The sequence below is a fragment of the Falco naumanni genome, chromosome 10, assembly GCF_017639655.2.
Source record: "Falco naumanni isolate bFalNau1 chromosome 10, bFalNau1.pat, whole genome shotgun sequence".
Lineage (NCBI taxonomy): Eukaryota > Metazoa > Chordata > Aves > Falconiformes > Falconidae > Falco > Falco naumanni.
The window spans coordinates 4,931,913-4,954,432 of record NC_054063.1 but is presented as its reverse complement, the minus strand read 5'-3'; the positions used below and the strand labels follow the sequence as shown (position 1 = coordinate 4,954,432).

Genomic DNA, 22,520 nt, shown 5'->3' with positions numbered 1-22,520 from the left:
AGTTTGGGGTTTGGTTTTTTTACAGCCATAGCATCTAATAAAGCTGCCACTGGAAAACTTTTCCTTTTCCCAGCTTGTGACTCCTTTTCTGGAATAGCAGCAACTAAAATGCCGACACCCTCATGCCCAGATAATTTTCAGCAGAATTGTTTGTGCATGAAACAAGCCAAGCTGCAGATGCGAAAGCAAGCTGCCAGAGAGGCTCCCAACCACAGCATGCTCCTACAGAGCTGCAGTACTACTGTTACAAGGAAAATTAACTCAGATGTGCAAGCTTCTAGGGGGACAGATACAAAACAGTCCTTTCAACAATTTTTTCCCCCTCCTTCTACAGCTACCCTTACCAAGCAGTAGGTTCAAAGAAGGGCCAGGAGGATAACTGAGTACAGGTCTGTTCAGTGCTATGACTGAAAGAATGAAAAAGTGCAATACCATTGTCAAAATTCTCCCACTATTTTGGCAATCATCTCTCAAAACAAGCCTGATCTAAATATTTCAAGCATTTTTAACTCAAGAGCCTTCAAAACATCTAATGCACAGGTTATTTGTCATAAATTGAGGTGCTTATTTTTGGACTTCCTCTTGGAACAGGAAAGAATGACTTTTATCAGCACCAGAAATGTTTATAAATCCTGTCAAACTTATCAATATTATGTATTTCAAAGGTACCTTACATATACTGCAGAGATATCAACAACTCTCTGCACATTTCATTCAGCATTAGAAAGACATGCATACTTTGAACTCAATGTGAAATTAGATCATGTTGGTAGCCACCAATAATTACCATCTCTACATGAACAATTATTGGTTTTAAAGCTTTTAGGTAACTAGTGTGACTTCTAAAATACTTTTTACATACTAAAAAATTTGGGGGTTTTTTTAGTGTTTCTCCTTTGCCCATCCCACAGTTCTTACACACATAATGATATTACTAACTACAAGTATCAACCCGCTCAAGCTCCAGCAGCTACAGAGAACTTTGGAAAAGTTACGAACCTGTAAGAGACAGCCTTTGTAGTGCTAGATTTTACATATGACAAGATAGCAATTTTGCACATTCTTACTTGTCCCAAACTGGTGTATTGCTGTTATACAGAAATTCAGATAAATAATTATCATGGGGAATTACATGTCCGATGCATCCATAAAAGTCCTTTCACACTATTTTTGCCTTTTAACAATCTCAAACTTTTTCAAACACTTCAAACAATCTCACTCCTCTGTGGCACCCTTTCACTGCCTTCAGATTTCCAGCTGCATGTGTAGGATGTATCACTTCAGGGCTTAGAGCTGTTCAGATTTCTAACTGGCTTCAGAGCATGCAACACCAGCAGTCACCATCTGTGCTACCAGCACTGAAAGAATCAACAACGAGGACTTCCCACACCTGGAAGTGATGCTGACCCTACTACATCAGTCTTCAATAAAGCTGTCTCCCTAGTCAGAACCACAGGACGGTATCCTCACCAACAGTGAGCCCACCTCAAGACTGACACTTACTCTACACACACACAGTGGTTAAGACCCTCCCTCTACCTACCCATGTTTCAACCAAAACACTACCCAGGTTTTTTTAAAGCCTTCTATATACACTCAAACATGAAAATACTTCTCCTAAAATTTTGCCACTGTTACGATACCTACAAACAGGGGGAGGAAAAAAAAGGAGGCAATAATGCACACCTCATGTAGAATGCAAACCATGCTTAACGGTAATGGTGTTGTTTCCTTCCCATGCCCTGCCTGCAAGCATCTCTATATGCTTTGCCCGTAGACCCTAAGAAATAGTATTTTTGTTTGCATCTGTGCCCTGTCAAGTGTAAGAAGATCGTATTCTAGGCCTCCCAAGCCACCGGGAGAACACAAACTAAAGACAACTTATTTTAAATTGCTACAGACTAGAAACACCAGGAAAATGAGATTCTTCTATTCAGCACCAATAATCTGTGCCATTAATCAGACTTGGCTTCCTTGAGCTTTATTTTGTAACCTTCCACAGCACAAATTCTATTCCAGTCACTTTCATACCACTGCTCACACAAAGTACCCAAGTGCCCCCACAAAAGTGCTTTACCTGCCATAAGAAAAAACTATCAAGTGCACTTCCATTTCTTATCCTCTTCTGCAGGTGGAAACTAAATATTCAGAAATTAAAGTAAATATCAACTATACATGATGAGCTCTTCAAACTCCACTGATTTCATCATGCCAAAACTAGACCCACAAGCAACATCGTTTATAACAGCAGCAGCATTGCTGCTTTTAGAAAGAACAAGAAAGGCTCCTTGTAGCTGGTCCTGCAGATTTCAAAGAAAAGTAAAATCTTTGACTATACCCTGGTTTTCCACAAAATTGATTGCGAGGCCTTTAATTCAAACCCAAAATAGAAAGTCCAGGCATAATTAGAAAATAAATAAATGAAAAACAAAAGCCTTATTTCTAGCACAGTTATCTGTGGATCAAGCTGACTTAACATGTCAAGAGTAACTGAGGTGAAAAAATCAGCTTTGTGTTTACAGGTTCACATGTACCACTCTGAGAAAGAATAAAAATAAAGGGAACTTCTTCAACAATCAAAGATGCTTACAAAAACCTGCAGACAGCATATGTGATTCTAGATGATAATACTGTATCTTCGAAAAAACACTAAAATAAAAATTATTCTCATGCATCAGGACAGTCTTTTCCGAGAAGCATTTTAGAAATTACAAAGTCATATCTGTGTCACCTCTAAGCAACTCTGTCTCCTTTCAGTTTTCTGTTGACCCTTGCAGAAGAACACAACGTTGCAGACATCGGATTTTTTAATTTTCTGAAGAGCAGCGTCTCTGCTTTTAGTGAACTAATGTCAATAGCATAACTGTCACACAGAGTGTACATCTATTACTACTCAAAAGAAAACAGAGGACAGTGAGAAGGGCACAGCATTAAAATTATTCTTATAAATTCAGAGCAAAACTGCCAGCATAAACCAATATGACCAAAGTGCAATTTATGCTAGAAAATTGCACATAACTAGAGAAACAGCAGAACAAACCCTGAAAATCAAACTATCATTTTAAGCATCCAGATCAAGGGCTCTGATCTTCAATGTATGGACAGTTAAACTGCAGAGCTGCTTCTCAAAACATTTACTACTTGGCGAACTTTGGAGCATGAAGAAAACAAGAACAAAGAGGAGAGGACAGCTAATTTTAGTGCTTCTGGGCTAAAACAATGTAACAACAAAGAACCGCTGAACCATGAGGCAGTTTTTTCCAAGTTGCTATTTCAGTTACAGTCTTCCTCTCCACAAGCCAGTACTGGAAAGAAGATGCCAGCTTCTACCCTATTGGAATAGTGCAAGCACTCTATTTTATCCAGAGGGGCACACTGAGAGCTCTAAACTACTTACGTAATGCTTCTATACATTTTGCTATACCCAAAATATGTATTCTAGCTGACAGGAAAAAAACAGCATGATTTCTTTAATCTCCTTCTCTCTCCTTGGTTGCCTTCCTAGTAAGAAGCACTGCTTCGGCAAACTGAACTCGATTTGAGCCTTGCCCAGTGCATTTAACAAGTAACTTGAAAACTCATCCCTCTGACAGCTTGTTATATCACAGCACTGGGCTGAAGCTTCAGAATTCTGAATTTTGAGCATGTGTGGAAACAGTTCTGAGGGCAGAAACAAGTTTTAGGATCACACAATAATTCAGGTTTGATAGGACCTCAGGAGGTTTCTAGTCTAACCTTCTGCTTACAGCTAAATCAGCTGAGACTTGACCACATTGCTTGGGCTTTATCCAGACGAGTCTCTTCCGTTTTGTAAGAACAGAAATGGTACAACCTCCCTGGGCAGCCTGTCCACTGCTTGATTGCCTCACAGTGAAAAATGTTTTCCTTACATGAAATTTGCACCTTGCATTATAATTTGTGTCCTTTGTTTCTCATCCTCCTGCCCAATTCCATCTTCTTGATGAAACTCCTTGTAGGTACTGGAAGGTTGCTACCATGTGCCCTTGAAATCTTCTGTTCTCCATGCTGAATAAGCCTAATAAGATCTTAATTATGAGGTTTTAATTCCAGTAAACAAGGTACTGAGACAGTTACCACCTCAGGAAAAAATAAAACAACAATAAAAAAAAGACTTTCAGCTCTTAAATATGTTGTCTCCAAAGAAACCACAATCATGTGATCAGAAGTGGACTTTTGAATTCTGATTTTTCAGAGGTAAGTTTGCTTACCTGTAAGTATTTACGCAGAACAACCCATCTTACATTTCAACATCATCGGCACCACTCAAGGGCAGAACACATCTCCTACAATTTAAGGAGGAATGGTTCATTTTGGTCACTGTTTCAAAATAAAGCCAATTCAGAACAGACAAGAAGGCTAAGACAGAAGTTCCTCTCCTGAGTGGCAAATTAATACATTTGAGCAGCCAAACAGAAAATGCTATGCTGCCTTCATACACAGCAGCTACAGCAACGTTAAAATATTCTGGGTTAGGTTCATAATACTGCTGTTCAAGTTCACTCTTCTCTAAGGAACTATGTGCTATTACTCTGCAAACCTTCACAAGAACAAATTACATTTTCCAAGCATTAAAGACACATTAACATGACATAGGTCATGGGAAATTCAAACTTCAAATACTTACTGAATCAAATAGATCAGAGACCAAACCAGTATTAGAACAAAGAGGGTTACATTAACTAAAATAAAGCTCTCTGAAATGATTAAGTAATTTTTCAGTCACTATGATAACACATATTCCAGCGGCTTTGTGAAAGAGTCATTTAGACATAATTTCACTTTTAGTCATTTATTGGAATGCATAACTTTCTGGCCCAATTCCAGAAGATTTCTCAAATCCAATACAAAAAAAAACATGTTAGCCCGAGCAGCTGTTAATAACTCACACCATACCACGTGAACTGTAAGCTGCAACAAGACATACACATAGCAATACAGCAGCACATTTTAAAACTGTCTTCATTTTTTGTGTTCAACTACATAAAGACACTTGACAACAAACGTTTACTTCTCTCACCATTTCACTGACCATGTTACCAGCCAATTGACTTATCCCTAAGAGACAAAGCCAATACGCTTATTCTTGCTTGTAAATGTTTAATTGCTTAAAAACATTTGCATTGAGTTAGAATTTGTTACACAATCATCTTCAGCTTTTCCTTACTTCTCAAATCAATAGACCTAATCAAGCATACTCTGCATAGCCAAACGTAAAACTAGGTGTTTCTGAAATGACACCCAGAATATTATCCAAAAACATTTTACAAACTTGGTTGAAGCTACAACAGTATTGCGAAGGTAGTTTAAAAACAAGAGTTATTTGGGGTTTTCTTAATAGACAACACAGGACTGCAATCTTGCTATTTCACTTCGGTATTAAAGCCTGAAACTTCAGGTTTTCAATCTATTTTAAAAACGAGATTTCAAGATATATTAAAAAAACATGCAAAATTATCACAAGACTTTCCAAAAATGCTTGTCTTAACACACACAGTACTCAGCCTCCCACAGATGATCCCCATCATCACTACTTTAAATGAATCTGATATACAGCTTTTATACCACTAGTTCATGACGGTCACCAGAAATGGAGCCATCACATGGCTTTACAACATGGAGGACAACTCCACTGGATATTGTAGAGCTCCACCGACTCCAGCACATCTCTCTACCTCAACACTGGACTTGACCCAGAAACTCCTGCTGCATTTTGGGTCTCCAGTCAAGAGTACTATAGAGCTGGGCTGTCTGCAAACAAATAGCAAAGGATTCTATACAGAAGATTTACTATGAAGAGTTATACTACACATAGGAACACTTGCTGGTTTTTTCTTACCCTTTTATTTTACTCTGTCCATCAGAGACCTAAGTGTTGCTGCTTGCTTCTATTTAACTACATGGGGTTTACCCCTCTTTCTTGTGTAAGCTGTTTTCTTAAGACATGCTTTGAGCTATGCTGCTGTTCCAAGAGAGCTCACCTGCAAAGACCGTTTGAAAACCCTGCCCACCAGGACAGGACTCAGGGCAGAAGGCAGGTGCACAATGCTTTCTGATTTTAGCATGGCAATGAAGTAAGAGCAGAAGTATGAACAACAGATTCTTTGCAGCTTCTAGATGGGAAGATGCAGTTGGGCTTACTGCACACTCAGATAATAAAATAATTTTGTATAGTCATCTAAAACCACTGGTGCATTCCTTTTGCTCTCCCAGGATCATGGAGTTTGCCTTGCTATGATTGGCAATGTGCTGGTCTTCAATTCTTCACACATCTCCATCCAGTAATGCCAGATTTGAAGAGCCTTACTTCAGACAGAAAGACTGGAGAGAAACATTTGGATTTTTTCTTGAGAAGGTGGTGTAGAACACAACTATTGACCACTAAGTCTTTTACTCATTTCAGCAACTCTGGCAACAGAATCTGCTGGTGGGGGGAGTGGGGGAAGTGTGCTGCTACATTGCCAAGGGAACGAAAAGATTATTTAAAGATCAGGCAGGTCAGCTCCAGAATTCAGCTAAAAAGTTTGACACTGATCCAGGGGAAATAAAGCGCTACTGCATCTCACCTTGAGGTATTGTCCTTAAATGAAAAAAAAAAAAAGGATGGATAAAAAGCCGTACCTTCAGGTTTCTGCAGTTCAGAAGTTTCTTCTCTCCAAAACCAGGAGGATGAATAGTACACAGAAAAAAACCAAAGTGTCCTTGAAATAGTGACTAGCAGGCCCAAATGCTATCCCCAAGAAGGTCCAAACAGGCTACAGACCTTGAAGAACATTCAAACGCTAAGGACACCTGCTTATAGCCATGTGAGCACTCCTTTTCCCCAGAGTTTGGAGGAAGTCTTTTCTCTGAGAAATAACGCAATGAAGTACTCAAAAGTTTATGACCAAACACACATTTTAAAAACAGGTGACAAAGCTGTCTCTGCAGACCATCTCTCACAGACGCAGGTCCAGCGCTACGACAAACGTGAACAGTGTGACAGGCTTGTTGAGGTGTGCAGCACTGGCATCCCAGCAGTCACACCAGATGGCTCTCAGTAGGTCTACACAAGAACAACTCTCTTGGGCAAGACAGCAAGAGAAAGAAACAGGGTAAAGAGCACAGAAGCCAAGTATCTCACCAGGAAGCTTTAGCTAAGGCACGTGTAATGATTATGGTCCTGCATGAGAGATACTTGTTAAGTAAATTAGGAGCGAAAGCAAATTACCTGAATTGTTGGGAGGTGCAACTCCAACAAATGTAACAACCATGGGTTTTCCAATACCAGTTCTCTAAAATTAAAGTACTCCTCTTCAATTATACCTAGGTATATCTAAATTACATATAACACCACAAGCACAACACCTGTAATTTTACTACTTCTAACATCTGTTTTACCATTAATTTAATTAAAAATTACTAAGTGAACAACATTAAAATAGCCTCACTGAACAGCAAATCCAGAATTCAGAGATTCATTTTTGTTAGCACAAACATGACTAATTTAGCATCATCATTCCAAGTGTTTTAATCATTTTTGATTATTATTCTCCCTGAATAATAGCCAAGATATAGTATTGAATACAAAAGAAAATAAGAAAGGTAGATGGATTCCAAGCATGAGTATTATTTGGTATATTATACATTTCTCTCAGCAAATGTACAAGCATACAATACTAGTGTATCACAGCGAATTGCATTTATCTAACATGAATAAAAGGATTTCAGAATTTGGTTCTGATTTCTCAAACTTATCAAAACAGAGTGCTTACACCCATAATAACAAAAGAAAAAGCAAAGTATTTCTGTCAGTCAGAGGACTCAAAGAGAAAGCACATGCAGTCTCACTGAATGCGAAGAGACGTTTCTGAAGCATGTTACCTGTTGCCAAAAAGACAGTAAGCAGCAGCATAATTTGAAATCCATGTAGTAACACAGGTATCTAAAAGGAGCTGTCAGTAAGTAAATAGTAAAGGGAAAAGTAAAGGGGAAAAAAAAGATTGAAAGAGCAATCTAGAACATACATTTAATTTCAGTAGTGGTACGTCAGTAGTCCCTCACGTACTTAGCATTACTAAATTTGAAGTCCTCAGATAAAATTACTTCATTAGACCTCTGTGGCATGTCAAGCTGAGCACGAACTCAACATAAGTGAATAAATGCTCTTTTCTCACTCTCTTTTCTCACTGGCTTTCTGCCAATCTGACTGCAAATGGAGGCCTCGCACGCAAAACCAGTCATCTTTAAAGACCCTGAACACCGTCAGTCTTGGTGCACTCCTAACTGATTTGCCCACAAGACACGGCAGATGTCTCCAGGTACCACACAGAAAAGCAAACAGGACACTTTACTGTCCTCATTTGTTGAGGAGGTGGGGGTGGGACACGTTATCTCTCCAACACGAAAGACATTAAATTTACATCATAGCCTATTTCGTATTTCTGAACAGCTTCTCAGCTAAGCTAAAACAATTGTATCTTAAGATAATTTAATAGCATCACTGTAATTCACAAATTCCATCTTAATCTTTTTAAGTAAAAAGATACAAGCATTTTCCTTTTCATGCCCCTCCAAGCACTCTGGATTTCAGACTTGCTGTGGCAAGGAAAACCAGAGACAGCAAACTAATCCTGTAAGACAATGCCAACTGCTGAACCAAAAGGGCACCTTCTATTACTCTGTTCCTAGTATTCTCTCATTTTCTGAAGCTGCAAACCTCAACATTGTATTTTTAGAGGGTTTGATCTAGTATCTAAACTGAACAAAAAAAAAGCTCCATGGGAAGTCTTACACCTGACCATGTAAATGCATTTCTACAAGTCTCCATTTTTCTTAGCCTCAAACACTGTGTAATGGAGGCTCCACACACAAATACTGAGTAGAATCAGCAATATCAAATAGGAAGAAGTGTCGGAGATATGCAGTGAAACTTAAGAAGTGACTGTCATCACAGATTTCCATTTTCACATTTAATTGAAGTTACTTCTATTTCCACATGGTGTAATAACAACGAAATAATATTTCGCATTCTTTAAAAACAGAAGAAACTAACCACAACAGGTGCCATAAAACAGCAAAAGGTAAGATCATGAATTTTTGTTTTCTGAAGACTGACAACATCCCCTCCCACTACAACCTGTGACTTGCATTCCCAATGAAAACATTAGATTCACTGTGAACCAAAAATCAGTCTGTGTATTCTTAGGAAACTTGCATGCAGGTTCCAAGTAATCCTTTCAAAATGACAAATTTAAATTTTTAAAAGACAAGTTGACACCTACTAGCTCATTGTGAAATCACTGATAATAAGACTTATACTCTCAAATACCCATATCAGCATTGGAAATAAGAATTGTTTTAATAAATGCTGTCCTTGTCCAACAATCCATTCAAGAACTTGAAACAAAGGGTAGGGTACAACAAAGGCTTCAGACCCAAATCAGTTCTTCATACCAATATTCAAGACAGATCACTTAAGGTGAAAATAATTTGCCAACTTTTTTAAATGTAAGGTGCTAAGAAAGATTTGCCTTAAAAATCCACAGCAGAATCCATCACAGATCACACAGTATACTAAGCCAGGTAGTCTCAGTGCCATCAGTGATAAATTGCAGTAACACAGTGCATGAATCCTGTGTATCTGACCAAGCTGCCACCAGTCAGCATGCGAAATAACTGTAGAGCTTTCCAGACTTCCAATTCAGAAACACTTCTACCACTTGTACCTTTGTGCAGGCCCCAAAGCACCATCATGAACCATGGCTGTATGCTAAACTGCAAACTGGACCAGATATTTTGCACAGCTTGTGCATTTATTTGACAACCACAGAAGATGAAGAATCAAGGTGATACCTCTGCCTTCCAGCAAACACATTAATTTCACTTACATTTCTCATCCACTGAGTTTTCAAGGCATTCTGATAGCATAAAAGCAACTACAGAACATTGCTCACCAGTCTGATGTGTTGAACTTGGCACCTCAAGTACAACGGCGGAGGCCAAACTACTCTTCCTGCCAGGTAAAGGCAAATAGCAGGGCTTAAAGGCTCATATAGTGCCACAAATGTTGCTTGATAGCATGCTTGTATGTAGCCAGGTGAAAAGCTTCTGCTTGCATGGCATCAAAGAATCACAGAATCATTTAGGATGGAAAAGACAACTGAGATCATCAAGTCCAACCGTTAACCCAGGGCTGTTAAGTCCATCCCTACGCCATATCCCTCAGCACTGCATCTACACAGTTTTTGAAAAAACTCCAGGGATGGTGAAAAAACTCCCTGGGCAGCCTGTTCCAGTGCTTGACCACCCTTTCAGTGAAAATTATTTTCCTAATAACCAGCCTAAACCTCCCTGGTGTAACTTGAGGTTGTTTCCTCTTGTCCTGTCGCTTGTGACTTGGGAGAAAAGACTGACCCCCACCTGCCTGCAGCCTCCTGTTACATAGCTGTAGGGAGCAATAACGTCCCCCCTGAGCCTCCTCCAAACCCAACAACCCCAGTTCCCTCAGTCACCCTTTATACCACTTGTTCTCTAGACCCTTCACCAGCTCCGTTGCCCTTCTCTGGACACGCTCCAGCACCTGTACGTCCCTCTTTAAGTGAGGGGCCCAAAAATCAAACAGAATATTCAAGGTGTAGCCTCACCAGTGCCAACTACAGGAGGACAATCACTGCCCTTGTCCTGCTGACCACACTACTTCTGTTACAAGCCAGGGTGCTGTTGGCCACCTCAGCATGCTGCTGGCTCATGTTCAGCCAGCCATCAATCAGCACCCCCTGGTGCTTCCCAGCCACTCTGCCCCAAGCCCGTTGCGTTGCATGAGGTTGTTGTGACCCAAGAGCAGGACCCAGCCCTTCTCCTGGTTGAACCCCATACTATTGGCCTTGGCCCATCGGCCCAGCCTGCCCAGACCCCTCCGCAGAGCCTGCCTGCCCTCTGGCAGATCAACAACCCCCCAGCTCGGTGTCATCCGCAAAGGTACCGAGGGAGCACTCGATCCCCTCGCCCAGATCATCGATAAAGGCATTAAGCAGGACCGGCCCCAGCACCGAGCCCTGGGGACACCGCTTGTGCCCGGTGCCAGCGGGGTGTAACTCCATTCCCCGCCGCGCTCTGGGCTCGGTGTCCAGCCAGCTTCCAACCCAGCGCAGAGCACACCCCTCCCAGCCGTGGGCAGCCGGTTTCTCCAGGAGATGCTGTGGGAGACGGTGCCGAAGGCTTTACTAAGGTCCAGACAGGCAACATCCACAGCCTTTCCCTCATCCACTGGGCAGGTCACCTTGGCATAGAAGGAGATCAGGTTCCTCAAGGAGGAACTGCCTTTCCTAAACCCGTGCTGGCTGGGCCTGACCCCCCGGCTGTCCCGCACATGCCGCGTGATGGTGCTCAGGATGGTCTGCTCCAGAACCTTCCCTGGCACTGAGGTCAGGCTGACAGGCCTGTAGTTCCCTGTACTGCAGCAGCCTCAATGATTCAATCCACTGAGCGAACTGCAAAGACTTCACTGACATGCACTGGAGGAGAAGAGTCATCTCTCTATGCAGTTTTCACAGTAAGGAAGAAATGCATTTAAACCAAGAATTTGAAACAGCCACAGTAATTAAAAACTGTGTCATGCTTTCTATCTCACTTCCCATTCTTATTTCCTCAAAAACATCCTCCTTGTAACTTCACTCCCAAAATCCATAAAGTTTTTTTTATAACTGTAGGCCAATTATTGTCTATATTTTTATAAATACACAGCTATTTGCTCAAACATTGGCTGCTCCTTTTTTCTTTTTAGCTGCATTACCACAGTGAGTAATGCACCTTTAGGAAAATCAGGATACCTTAATCTTTTCTTTGTAGTGGTTAAATGCTAAAAAGGGAGCAGCAACAGATCAAGAAGTCAATGAAAAAAAATCAACTGTTTGCTATTTCTGGAATTTATTTTTGTGCATTGAAGTCAAAAACCCTTTCCCAAAACAATCAAAGAAAAAGGGTTTTCCTCCATTCAGACACAAAATAAAAAAAAAGCAGCAGCAGAAATCAACCACACCAGAAAACCATGAAAAATCAAAATAGGGGACCAAACAGAGAAGACAAGAGAAGGAAGTAAGATTCAATAACTTTAAGTCATATCCTATGCTTGCATCTTTACAGAGAACAAAGAACTTAAAAACACCCAAGTACCTCATCTTGGCATATACAAAAGCAATAAAGGAATTGCACAGTTATATACACCTGCAAGATATCCTGCCACAGCACTTAATCAAGTGTTAGACACCATAGTATCTCTGTCTGGATTAAAGTGGCTGGAATCTGTCAGATCAAGTTTTTTTAGATGGTTTTCATTCCCCCTTCCCCCACCAGTCTCTTTTGAGTTCCCACTGAGCCTGGCTAGCTTTTTGGGGTTTTTTTTCCTCTTTTTCTTTCTAGAGAAATAAACCAAGGTCTCAGAGTTTTAAGGCTTTGAATGGGTTCACACTTTCAAAGTATGAAGTCAACTAACAGTAGAAGCTGCAGGTAAACCTTTGCAACTTAAAAAAACTGGACAAAAGGGATTTCCACTGAAGCCATTACCAGTAGGAAAACTGGTTATTTAATGCTTGTTAATTTAACACTTAAGAGCACAAACAGTATGTCAAACAATGTGCTGGAAAAACCATCACACCATAAGAACTCCTTGCTGGCTCCCTAAGCACTTGGTACCAAGGAAGGGACTGTTCACTTTCACTCTACACCTGGGAAGAGGAGGAGGAATGGGAAAATGGGAGCTAAAGTAGCAACATGTAGGAGGTGACATTTTCAGAACCATACCTCTAAGGAACTATCAATATCTTTTTCTCCCTGATAATGAAAAAAAATTTCTTTATAGAGTTTTTATTTGCTTTTTCTATGATTAAAATAAAAATCTGAAAGACACCAACAGGAGCATAGGTCTTAGCAATCTTTGCTGGTATGTGATTATACACAATATCCACTGAATTTACAGAGCCCTCAGCAATCAACTGCCAGAAGACTAAGAATAAACCCTTAGGCAGGTTTTAAAACAGGAGACGGTTCAGCATTTTTGTCCTCAAATGATCAGATTCACCATTTTTACTTTTTCTTTTCCTCCCCCTTTCGTGAACAAGTTCTGTTGGTGGAATGCTGGGGCAAAGGCACAGGTGATGTTAGACCACATAGAAAACAGACACAGAGTTCAGAGGTAGCTTCTACCTTTGACAACCTCAGTTTAAATCAGGAGGCAAGGCAGCCAACAGACAAAGGAGATGAGCTGTCAGGCAGGAGGACAAACAGGTACCTGTCATTTAGGAGGCGACCCAGTAACTCAGTCTCTGAAACTTGGTGTGTGCCATGGCATAGCAACAACTTTTAAGCATCACAGCAGAAACATGAGTTTCTCTCTTTTCTGAATCTTCTGTTAAACAGTAGCTTTACAGTAACTTACAACATAAGCACAAAGGCCAGAAAGACTGGCAGAGCTCACAGCTTAAATAACTCACTGATAAGTGAAAGCTGGAAAGATCAGACAAATGAAAACAAACACCATCACTAGCATAAAACTACAAGCATAACCCAAGTTCAAGGCAAATCCAGACTCTTTAAATTAAAAGCAGGGAGAAGCAGTCTGTGTGTTGGCCAGAACAGCACTGCCTTGGTGAGTTTATGGCCCCACAGTGACAAATGAGTTTGAAAGGCCCAGTGGAACAACTCAATAAACAGGCAGCGTTGGAACCACAAAGATCTCTCCCACCTCATGTATCTGTAGTATGCTACTCAGGAGCCCAGTGAATTTCCCAACTACATCAAGCATACTACCTATTAAGGAGTAACACTCTTCTTAAAAAAAGTTGACAGCAAAACAATGAAGCACTAATTAAGTCACTTCTACTAATACCCAAAAGTAAACAATTACATAGAGTATTCCTTCAAATTCCTACGGGGGTAACAAATGATGTATTTCTCCTCGACTACTTTTCTTCTTTTAAGATTCCACTGTAACAGAACCTGCCAATAAAATTCAGCAACACAACAGAAAAAGGAAACATAAGTAGCGCTTACACCAAAATGTGTAACCAGAACTTTCTCCAGCTGAAGTTCCAGGGTGAGCCAGGTAAAAAACAATTAATCTTGCCCCAAATCATCATTGTTGCATTATTTTTCCATCCATAAGAGGAGGTACAGATGAGATTTTTTTGCAGAGAATGTGGTAAATTGATAGCTTTGTTCCAGTTCACTGCAGTTTCTTATTGATTTTCTCTCATTCTAGCCTGCATTGATTTGTTCATCCCTTCTCTCTAACTGTTCTAATGACAAATTGAGAATGAAAACCTGCATGCTTTAGAGCCTTTTCCACCAGCTTCTTGCTTCCAACCATATTTTCACTGGGATCTGGAACATACCCATGCACATACCCCTGGGTTAGGCTTGGCTGACCTTAAAGTAGGACAGATACCTTTTACATTTTACATTGAAGCCTTTCTGTTTAGACTCCTCATGGATAAACAAGAGAACCGAAACAATGTCAGTGAGGCTGAACTGGATTTCTGCACTAATGGTGGTCACCTTCCAAGGTGGCTGTTCACACAGAATTTGCCTTAACACCAAGTACATTTTTTTAGTTATTTTGCAGCATTTCCCATAGATAATTAGCAGGCATTAACTACATCATGCATGTGAATGACACCAGTGAATGTTCATGGCATTTGTTGGTGCAAAGAAATATTTCAGAGGAGTACTGAGCTGGATTAGAAGTTGTCTCTGAGTTCAGGGTGAGTTGCAGTCATGGTACACTGTTATTAGAACAAGCCATGCAGAAGAATGGGACCCGGTCAGTATTTTTAATTTAAGGAACATAGCACGAGCATACGCAGGTCAGAGTCACAAACAAGGTAACTTAGTCATTTTTCTACTAACAGACTCATTAAACACAGTTGCCAGTTTGGTCAGCTGATGCACACCTGCACAAGTTATGGCTACTGCTGCAAGTAGTTTTAGTGAAGGATTAATTTGGAATTCGAACTGCAACACACTATCAGGTGGAAAATGAATTTATGAATTATGAAGATTAAGGCTTTGCCCACACTCACATTTATAACATCCCATCCATCACATGCTGGGTGGGTCACCAACTCCTGACTTGATGCCATGTCAGTCCTCTCCTACTTCACCCATGCTGGAGGCACATCAACCTTTGCTGGTCTCCCACACAGACTACGAAGCAGCCTGACCCCTGGCTGTCACCTCAGTGCTACAGCACAACCCCAGCAGAGCAATTTTGGTCATTTTAAGCCAACCCTCATCTGCAAAAGTGATAATTGGAAAACCTCTAGCTTGTAGTCACACATCACATGTTGTCTGGCATGCAAAGGCAGTGCAGGAGCTCTCCTTTGTTATTTGCTTGGTGTGAATTTGATTTCCCATTTCCCCTTCTGCAATGCCAGCAGCAAAGAAATAGGTATAGGTGCTGGGTACCAACATCATCTCCTCTATGCTTGCCAAAAATTACACACCTAGACATTGGGTGATCTAGGCTCTGCTTATAACCACAAGGAGAAGAGGAAAGCAAAGATCCCCGCCCTTTCACCTAGTGTTAAATAGTTGAGCTTCACTTCACCAAATCATTTACCACAAAATTACAGCTAGGTTATGGTTTTCATGGAGCAGCCTAATATTTCCCAAGTAACTTCTGTTGCTTAAAACATGGTATTCCTAATTTCCAGAATCTCTCTATCCAGGCCGTAAGATAGTCTTTACAAGCCGTGGTCATGTCTTAATGGGATAAGAAAAGCACAGAACAAACAGAACGGCTACCTAGCCAAAACGTTGCATTTGAAATTCAAGTTTGTTACGGCTCTCAGCTTCTTGCTCGGAGAACAACAGGGAGAACCAACTGATCTAAGTAGCAAATTCTGCCTCCTCATTGCCTGCAATATAACTGTAAACTCCTCTCAATCTTCTTGCAGCATTGCCAAGATCAGTGTTACTCTCCTACACAGGGCGTGCAGATCACACAAACGCACCTCATCTAACACTGACTTTATGTCTTTTGTATGCAGACTGCAGTTTCATTCTTCTAATACATCCTGTTTGGTTTTTTTCCCCCCAGTGATTATTTCAACAATTTGGCCTCTATTTTCATCCTTAATTGCAAATTCTCATTTGCACAGAGTTTTACACAGAACCCACTTCTCCATGCCCTTTGTTTTTCCTGACTGTCACTTAAAATGAGTTGATAAGCCAAGAACTTGATTTCCACTCTTGCAAGTATAGTAAAGGGCCATCTCTACATTACCATTTTTATCCCTGCATCTCTAACACAGCGTAACAAAACCAACCTGCACCAACGAAGGAAAATTCAACGATGCCATTTCTCAAAGAACACAGACAAGACCAACTTGTTAAAGACACCAACTCATGACAAAAAAACCTCCACTGCACTACTTGCTTACCAAGCAAGAAATTCCACATCACTTCAACTTAAAATGAGAATATTTTTAACTAATTGGTCCAGAAGGACCTCAGAAACCCCTGAGTAAAAAATGAGTTGGCCTTTAACCTCTCCTTCTATGGGGGTCTCTCCTCATGAAGGATCACTAGATGGACAGATCTAACAACATTAAACATCCAGGGAAAGCCACACGTACTAACTGAAATATAACACAACCAGTAATCCGACCTGTCTGGAGCAAGATATCAGGTAACTTTCACTTCTCACCATATCACAAGAGAGAAAGCTTAATGAGTAAAGGGCTGGAGTGGAATATGTAGCATGTGGGTTGTCTTCTCAGCTTTACAGCTGCCTTGCTGTTGCAGCTGAAGCTATGTCATTTCTCCATTTCCACTCCCATGCCCTGCTTGTTTTCATTGTCAGCTGTAAGTATTGCTAAGTAAAAACCACCTTTTACTATAAATTTTTCCAGGGCCCACATTTGTTTCTGTGGCAGTTACGAGTTTTAATACTATCAGGTAATTTCTTTAAATACCCTTTAAAGTCCCAATGACAGCTTTACTTACAAAGAGGCCTCTAACAATTTTCACCAAGTCAAAAAATATAAAAACAAACACAATTTTTTTAAATCCAAAAGGTTCCATTTTCAACATTTCAACACAATAATTTCCATTATTGTGTCTATATGTTAAGGTAGTAACAATGCTTATACTTTAGCCTATCAGACATATAACAATCAACTATATCATCATAGCAGATAGATTTGTCTTGTAGGTAGATGCTTAATATTTTGCAACATGGGGGAGGGGGAGGAACCCAAGAATATACTAAAAACAAAGCTATCTTTGCAACGTTTAAACAAAAGCGGTAACAGTGATGTTACTGTAACCACCATGGAAAAAAGCAGCAGTATACTTTGCAGTCAAAGGGCCATGAGAACATGTGTATTCATGATGGCATTCCCTGAAAAAAGGAACCATGCAAAGGATCCAAGCCAGTCTGTATTGCACAGGACAAACATACATGCTGGGACAAACATACACTCTGGAATTACAGGCCACAATAGGATCGGGATAAACACAGCAGATACAGGTCATCACAAGTCCATCAGTTATTTTCAATTCCCTGAAACAATTGGCCTCTAGATCCATCATCAAGATTTAAGCTGGGTGATGGTAAAACTGAGGAAGGAATTAAGCCCAAGAAAACTGAAAACTGTCAGTGTGGCACAGATATTTTTTTTATTTCCTAACTGAAATTTCAGAGATCCCTCCTGAGAAAACTGTAATCTAGCACAGCCTGTTTTAAGTAGAGAAAGGATATGATGAAAACATGGCTCCACATGAGCAGTGCTGCATATCCAGAACGACTGTAGCCCGCCCTTCCATCCCGTTTAGCAAGAAACGTTCAGCACTGCACAGTGACTTCTCACTTGTTTATTGCTGCAGCAAATGTTTGCTGCAACGTGAATGACATGCTGAACATACCACAAACAGTAAAAAAATAGCTATTAAAAACAAAAATATCAAACGGACTGGAAAAGCATTTTTGACAAGGAGGAAACATTAAACCAGGTCTTTGTAGCATTTGCTAAATACAGAGGCTCATCATCTTTCAGGCCATTTGTATTTAATTGTCCTTTCATCTGAAGAGCAGTGGATATGAATGCGCATCAGGCAGCATATGAGTCAGATGTTCTGAAGAGGTCCAATCAAGGACGCCCCACAACACAAGAGCACTGCATGCATAATGTCTTGCACAACTGAATTCAGCTACAGCCTAAAGTTCTTTTTCAGTGCCTTATCCTATTCCATGGTGGTTATGCACCAAAGCACTGAGAAGAAAATAATAAATAGACCTGCGGTCACATAATTCAAAAAGTTTAAACACATGAGACTCCAGGAACCTGATGTCCCCGCACCCTTTTAAAACTGCCAGGAAGACATACTCAGATTAGTAGGCAATTATCTAAAACTCAGGCTTTTGTTCTTCCACTCTTCCAGTTGAAAGAAAGAAGTGCTCACGTTTCTCAAGGTCAACATTTCCAAAAGTGTTTGGGAAATAAATCAAATTCACAATGGATCACTCAACACTTCCAAAATCAGGTTTTTGAGTAATAGACAGACACAGACGTATCTATTTCAGCACAAAGAAAGGAGAATCCCTGGTCTTTGGTGGAGAAAGCAGGTAAATCATGGGCATGGACACAAGGAGCAGCACAGGAAGTTAAATCTACTGTGCTGTCCTTGAGGTAAACTAGTGTGTCTTTTACACTGTCCTCTAATCCTTAGATTAGTTTCTCAGCTCTGGTTTTAACAATATTAACTGAAGTGCAGAGACAATCAGCAGACCACAACTTTGCCAAAAATTCAGCTGAATCATGAAAAGCAATTTACAAAAATAGACCATAGATAAAAATCATTAGTTGTAATCCTTAACTGTTACACTGGCTCTCTGCATTGAACATGTAAATTGGAATTGTTAATTCAAGGGAAACATGGAAAAGAACTCATCTTCTTTATATTCCTTTTAATTGAGCTCTCAAATCAAACCTTGTCTCCACATGACAACAAATGGAAAAAGGGATAGCTTGTGTGTAAACAAAAAACAGCTTGCACTCTACATAGCCTACATACTGCAGTTTAATCCATGTTTAAGTCTAAAATCTAGCTCCGGCATTATTTTGTAATCTTGAAAGTGAAGCAATTTAGGCTCTTATCTGCTTTTTCCTTTTCTCATCAACACAGCTCCTCTTAGGGTACAAAAGGTGCTAGCTGTTGATCACAATCTTCTTAAATCATCTTCTTGTTAGCTCTGCAAAGAACAATGTCTGCTCCAGGACACTGCCATCGCTAATCACTCAAACCAGGTCTCTCATAGGTCTATAAGGGGGAAACAGTGCTGAGGGCAGCAGAACAAAAAGATTGTTTCCTCTTCCTTTTCAAGGAATCTCTCTGAATGCATCCCTTCACCTTCATGGATCACTCATTCTGCCAAGCATAAGTTCCCCTGTGCAAAATCTACAGCTGCCTTAGCTTTGTACTGTACAAGAAAAAAACAAAATTACGTACTTGAAGCATTGCCCAAAGCACAGATGGAAAAACAGCATGAAACAGATTCAACAATGGTGTTCTCTATAGATATCTAACAACAAAAGCAGGGGCACCCATCTCAAAATTACTAAGAAAGCTGTTTGAGGCTCAGTGGAGTCAACACTGACTAAACAAATTATTCTTCAGTGCAGCATCCTGGGCTCTGATGCTCCACTTCACAGCTGTGAGCGTGCACAACCACAGAACACTGACAGCGAGAAAGGGCAGAGGCTAACTCTTCTAACAAAAGTCTCACCATGGGAGACTACCAGGAGGCAGAGGTGCAGTACGGACATTGCAGCTGAAGCTGTCAGCTTATACTTCCATTTTGACTGGAAGCTACCAGCCAGATACACCCCAGGGAGATGCATACCTTTCGTCTGGTTATCTGCTCAGCTGGGACCCACACATTGCCAGCCAAGTGCCCTGTGCTGCTATAGCCACTAAAAAGCCAAGAAAACTGCTTGTACAGGTAGTACAGGTTGCATGTTCTGTTAGACTACAGCAAACCTGAGTGAAGTTTTCTTTCTGATCATCTTTACGGTTGAGGATAAATAATTTTGTATCAAATTAGCCATATGAAAAAAACCTTCAACACCACTCAAGGATGTTATAAGGTAGAGAAATACTCTTTATATGCTTAGAGACCCTGAGCGAGAGGCTGTAGCACTGACCAGCTAGAGAAAGGCCACTGGCTAAACTGTTACACAGGGCTTCAGACAAAGTAGTGCTGCAGCTGGACGGGGTGCCACCTCATATGTTAGGCTGTATTGCAGATGAAACAATCTCTTGCACACGCTGGGAGCTGAGAGAACTTGGCAGCTACTGCTAATGGTAAGTCTGGTTCCACCAATGAAAAATCAGTTCCTGAATGCAAAAGCCTTTTAAGAAATTTGAAAAAATTTAATCATATTATGAGCTCACAGGAAGAGCAGCAAGGGCTTGTACTGCAGCATTTGAAAATGTTCTATTAGGAAATTGTACTGATTGTTTTAATGCACATGTACACACACAAAAAAACCCACCACCCTGGGAAAAAAGCAGTAATTTTCATCTTTACCTGAGATGCTCCATTTAGGCAAGGCACTGAAACAGGGACGTTACCCAACAGCTCCAAGTGCTGTTCAGATGCTGTGCATGCCTCCTGCCCATCGGGAACCACTACATGCCTTCCAAGTTGCCCATAGTCCGCTCTGCCCCAGGTGAATACCTTGCCAGTATCTAAACACAAAAGACATTTCAAGATTACATATTTACCAGGTTCCAGGAACATCTGGATACCAACTGACAACTAGAACACTTCGTAATACATCTTATCTAAACCTCCAAAAACCTAGTGAAAACTACTTATGGAAACAGAATAAAAAAATTAAAACTAGCTGAAGACATATTACGATGTACTTCTATGCAGTTACTCAAACCTCATTAACGTGTTTTCTGGCAGAACAACAGCTGTAGGGTGACCTGGGCTATAAATGAAACCACATCAGTAAAGGGGCTTAACCTGGACATTCTGCACAAAATATATACTTTAGTTATACAAAGGGCATATTTTTAGCTTACAGAAGCACACAAAACAGCTTATTCTGAAACATAAAAGATTCTTCTCTATTCCCAGTCTTTGTCATTGAGACATCCATCACATGTCCTGTATTTAACATACTGTTTATGTTTTCCTGATAAAAGTTATCTTCTGTCACAGCTCCCATGAGCAAAGTAACAGCCCTCAGGACAGAAACCAGTTAGTCAGGACCACCACAGCTGTCATTAAGCATTGGAATTGCACCAGTTTCTTTTCACAGGAATCACATGTTGGCCAAGGCAAGTAACTAAATTAAATCAGCAGTGTATGGATCATCCTTCCCTCCACATATTCTACCAGGTTCACTGCAGCGGGACTGACACCCAGAAGTCCACTCTCCAATATGGGTAACATCCATAAAACAATCCTTTTACCTTCAGTTCCCAATATTAAAAAAAAAATAAATTATGAAATCATATTAAGTGACAGCTTTATTTTCTTAATGAAATCTCTGCAGGTAAGTGATGAAAAGCTGTCCCTTTCTGGACTCCCAATTAAAAATGTTATATACACACAGCGTAACACTATGTTCTCAACTCTGTTTTAACGCAAAGCAGCAACCCACTTTCCAACCTAGAAGGAAGCCTGCAATGACCTTGAGTTACAGATGCACTACAGCCAAGCCTCAAGCTCCTCTCCAGAACTCAACTCAAGTCACCAAGTCATAAGCCAAATTACGTGACTCTGAGGAAAATACCATCAAGTGAAGCAAGACAGCTTAAACATGCGCACTTCTCCCCTTGTCAGTCAGTACAGGCATATCCCATAGAGGGGCTGGGAGCAGGCAGTACTGGTCATATCGCCCAAAGATGACAGCTGATGGTTTTCTTAACACATCCCATAACGCAAACCTTCCGAAATCTGAACACCTTCCTTTTCCTTCGGGTGCTGTTAAATTGTCTTGAAGGAGACCCAGGTGAGCGCTGCTGGTTTGCAGAGTTTAAGCTGACAATGCATCTCAAAAAATCGGAAACTAACTTCATAGATTTGAATACATGAGAAGTATATGCATTTCCCTTGGAAATCTGCTAGCAGTGGTAGTTTTTACTCTGATCACTGGAAGTTTTTCAGGTGTGTTCTCTCAGTTCACTGATAATGCTTCCCCTGAATTAAATGATAAAATTAGTTGTCCTTTTCTCTCAGGGGCACAATGATTTTCTTCCTTTGGAACTTCCTAGCAATTCAGGGAAAAGTTGAAACCAGTCATACACTACTTTCAATACAAGTGAGGTCTTTCAACATAGTAGTTTCATTTTGTTAGGTTAAAGCATTATAACAAGTTTCATTAAGAGAAACTCCAGTGTATCTTACACAGATTAAAAAAACAGTTTACAGTTTAAAAAACATGCTTGTTCTAGAGGTAGCGTATTTACTTTGTAATTTGTATAGATCTGTGCTAACAACATCTGCA

General features: G+C 40.4%; 1 protein-coding gene across 5 annotated transcripts in view; it reads right to left on the bottom strand.

Moving 5' to 3' along the window:
• SERGEF (secretion regulating guanine nucleotide exchange factor) overlaps nt 1-22,520 on the bottom strand; it is a 157,391-nt gene that overhangs the window by 100,736 nt on the left and 34,135 nt on the right. For 4 of the 5 annotated variants that reach the window (XM_040608277.1, XM_040608278.1, XM_040608280.1 and 1 more), the window contains one exon: nt 20,588-20,748. The exons of the other annotated variant lie outside the window; for it this stretch is intronic. In XM_040608277.1, the coding sequence (XP_040464211.1) occupies nt 20,588-20,748 (161 nt within the window). The remainder of the gene's footprint in view (nt 1-20,587; nt 20,749-22,520) is intronic. 5 annotated transcript variants of the gene reach the window in all.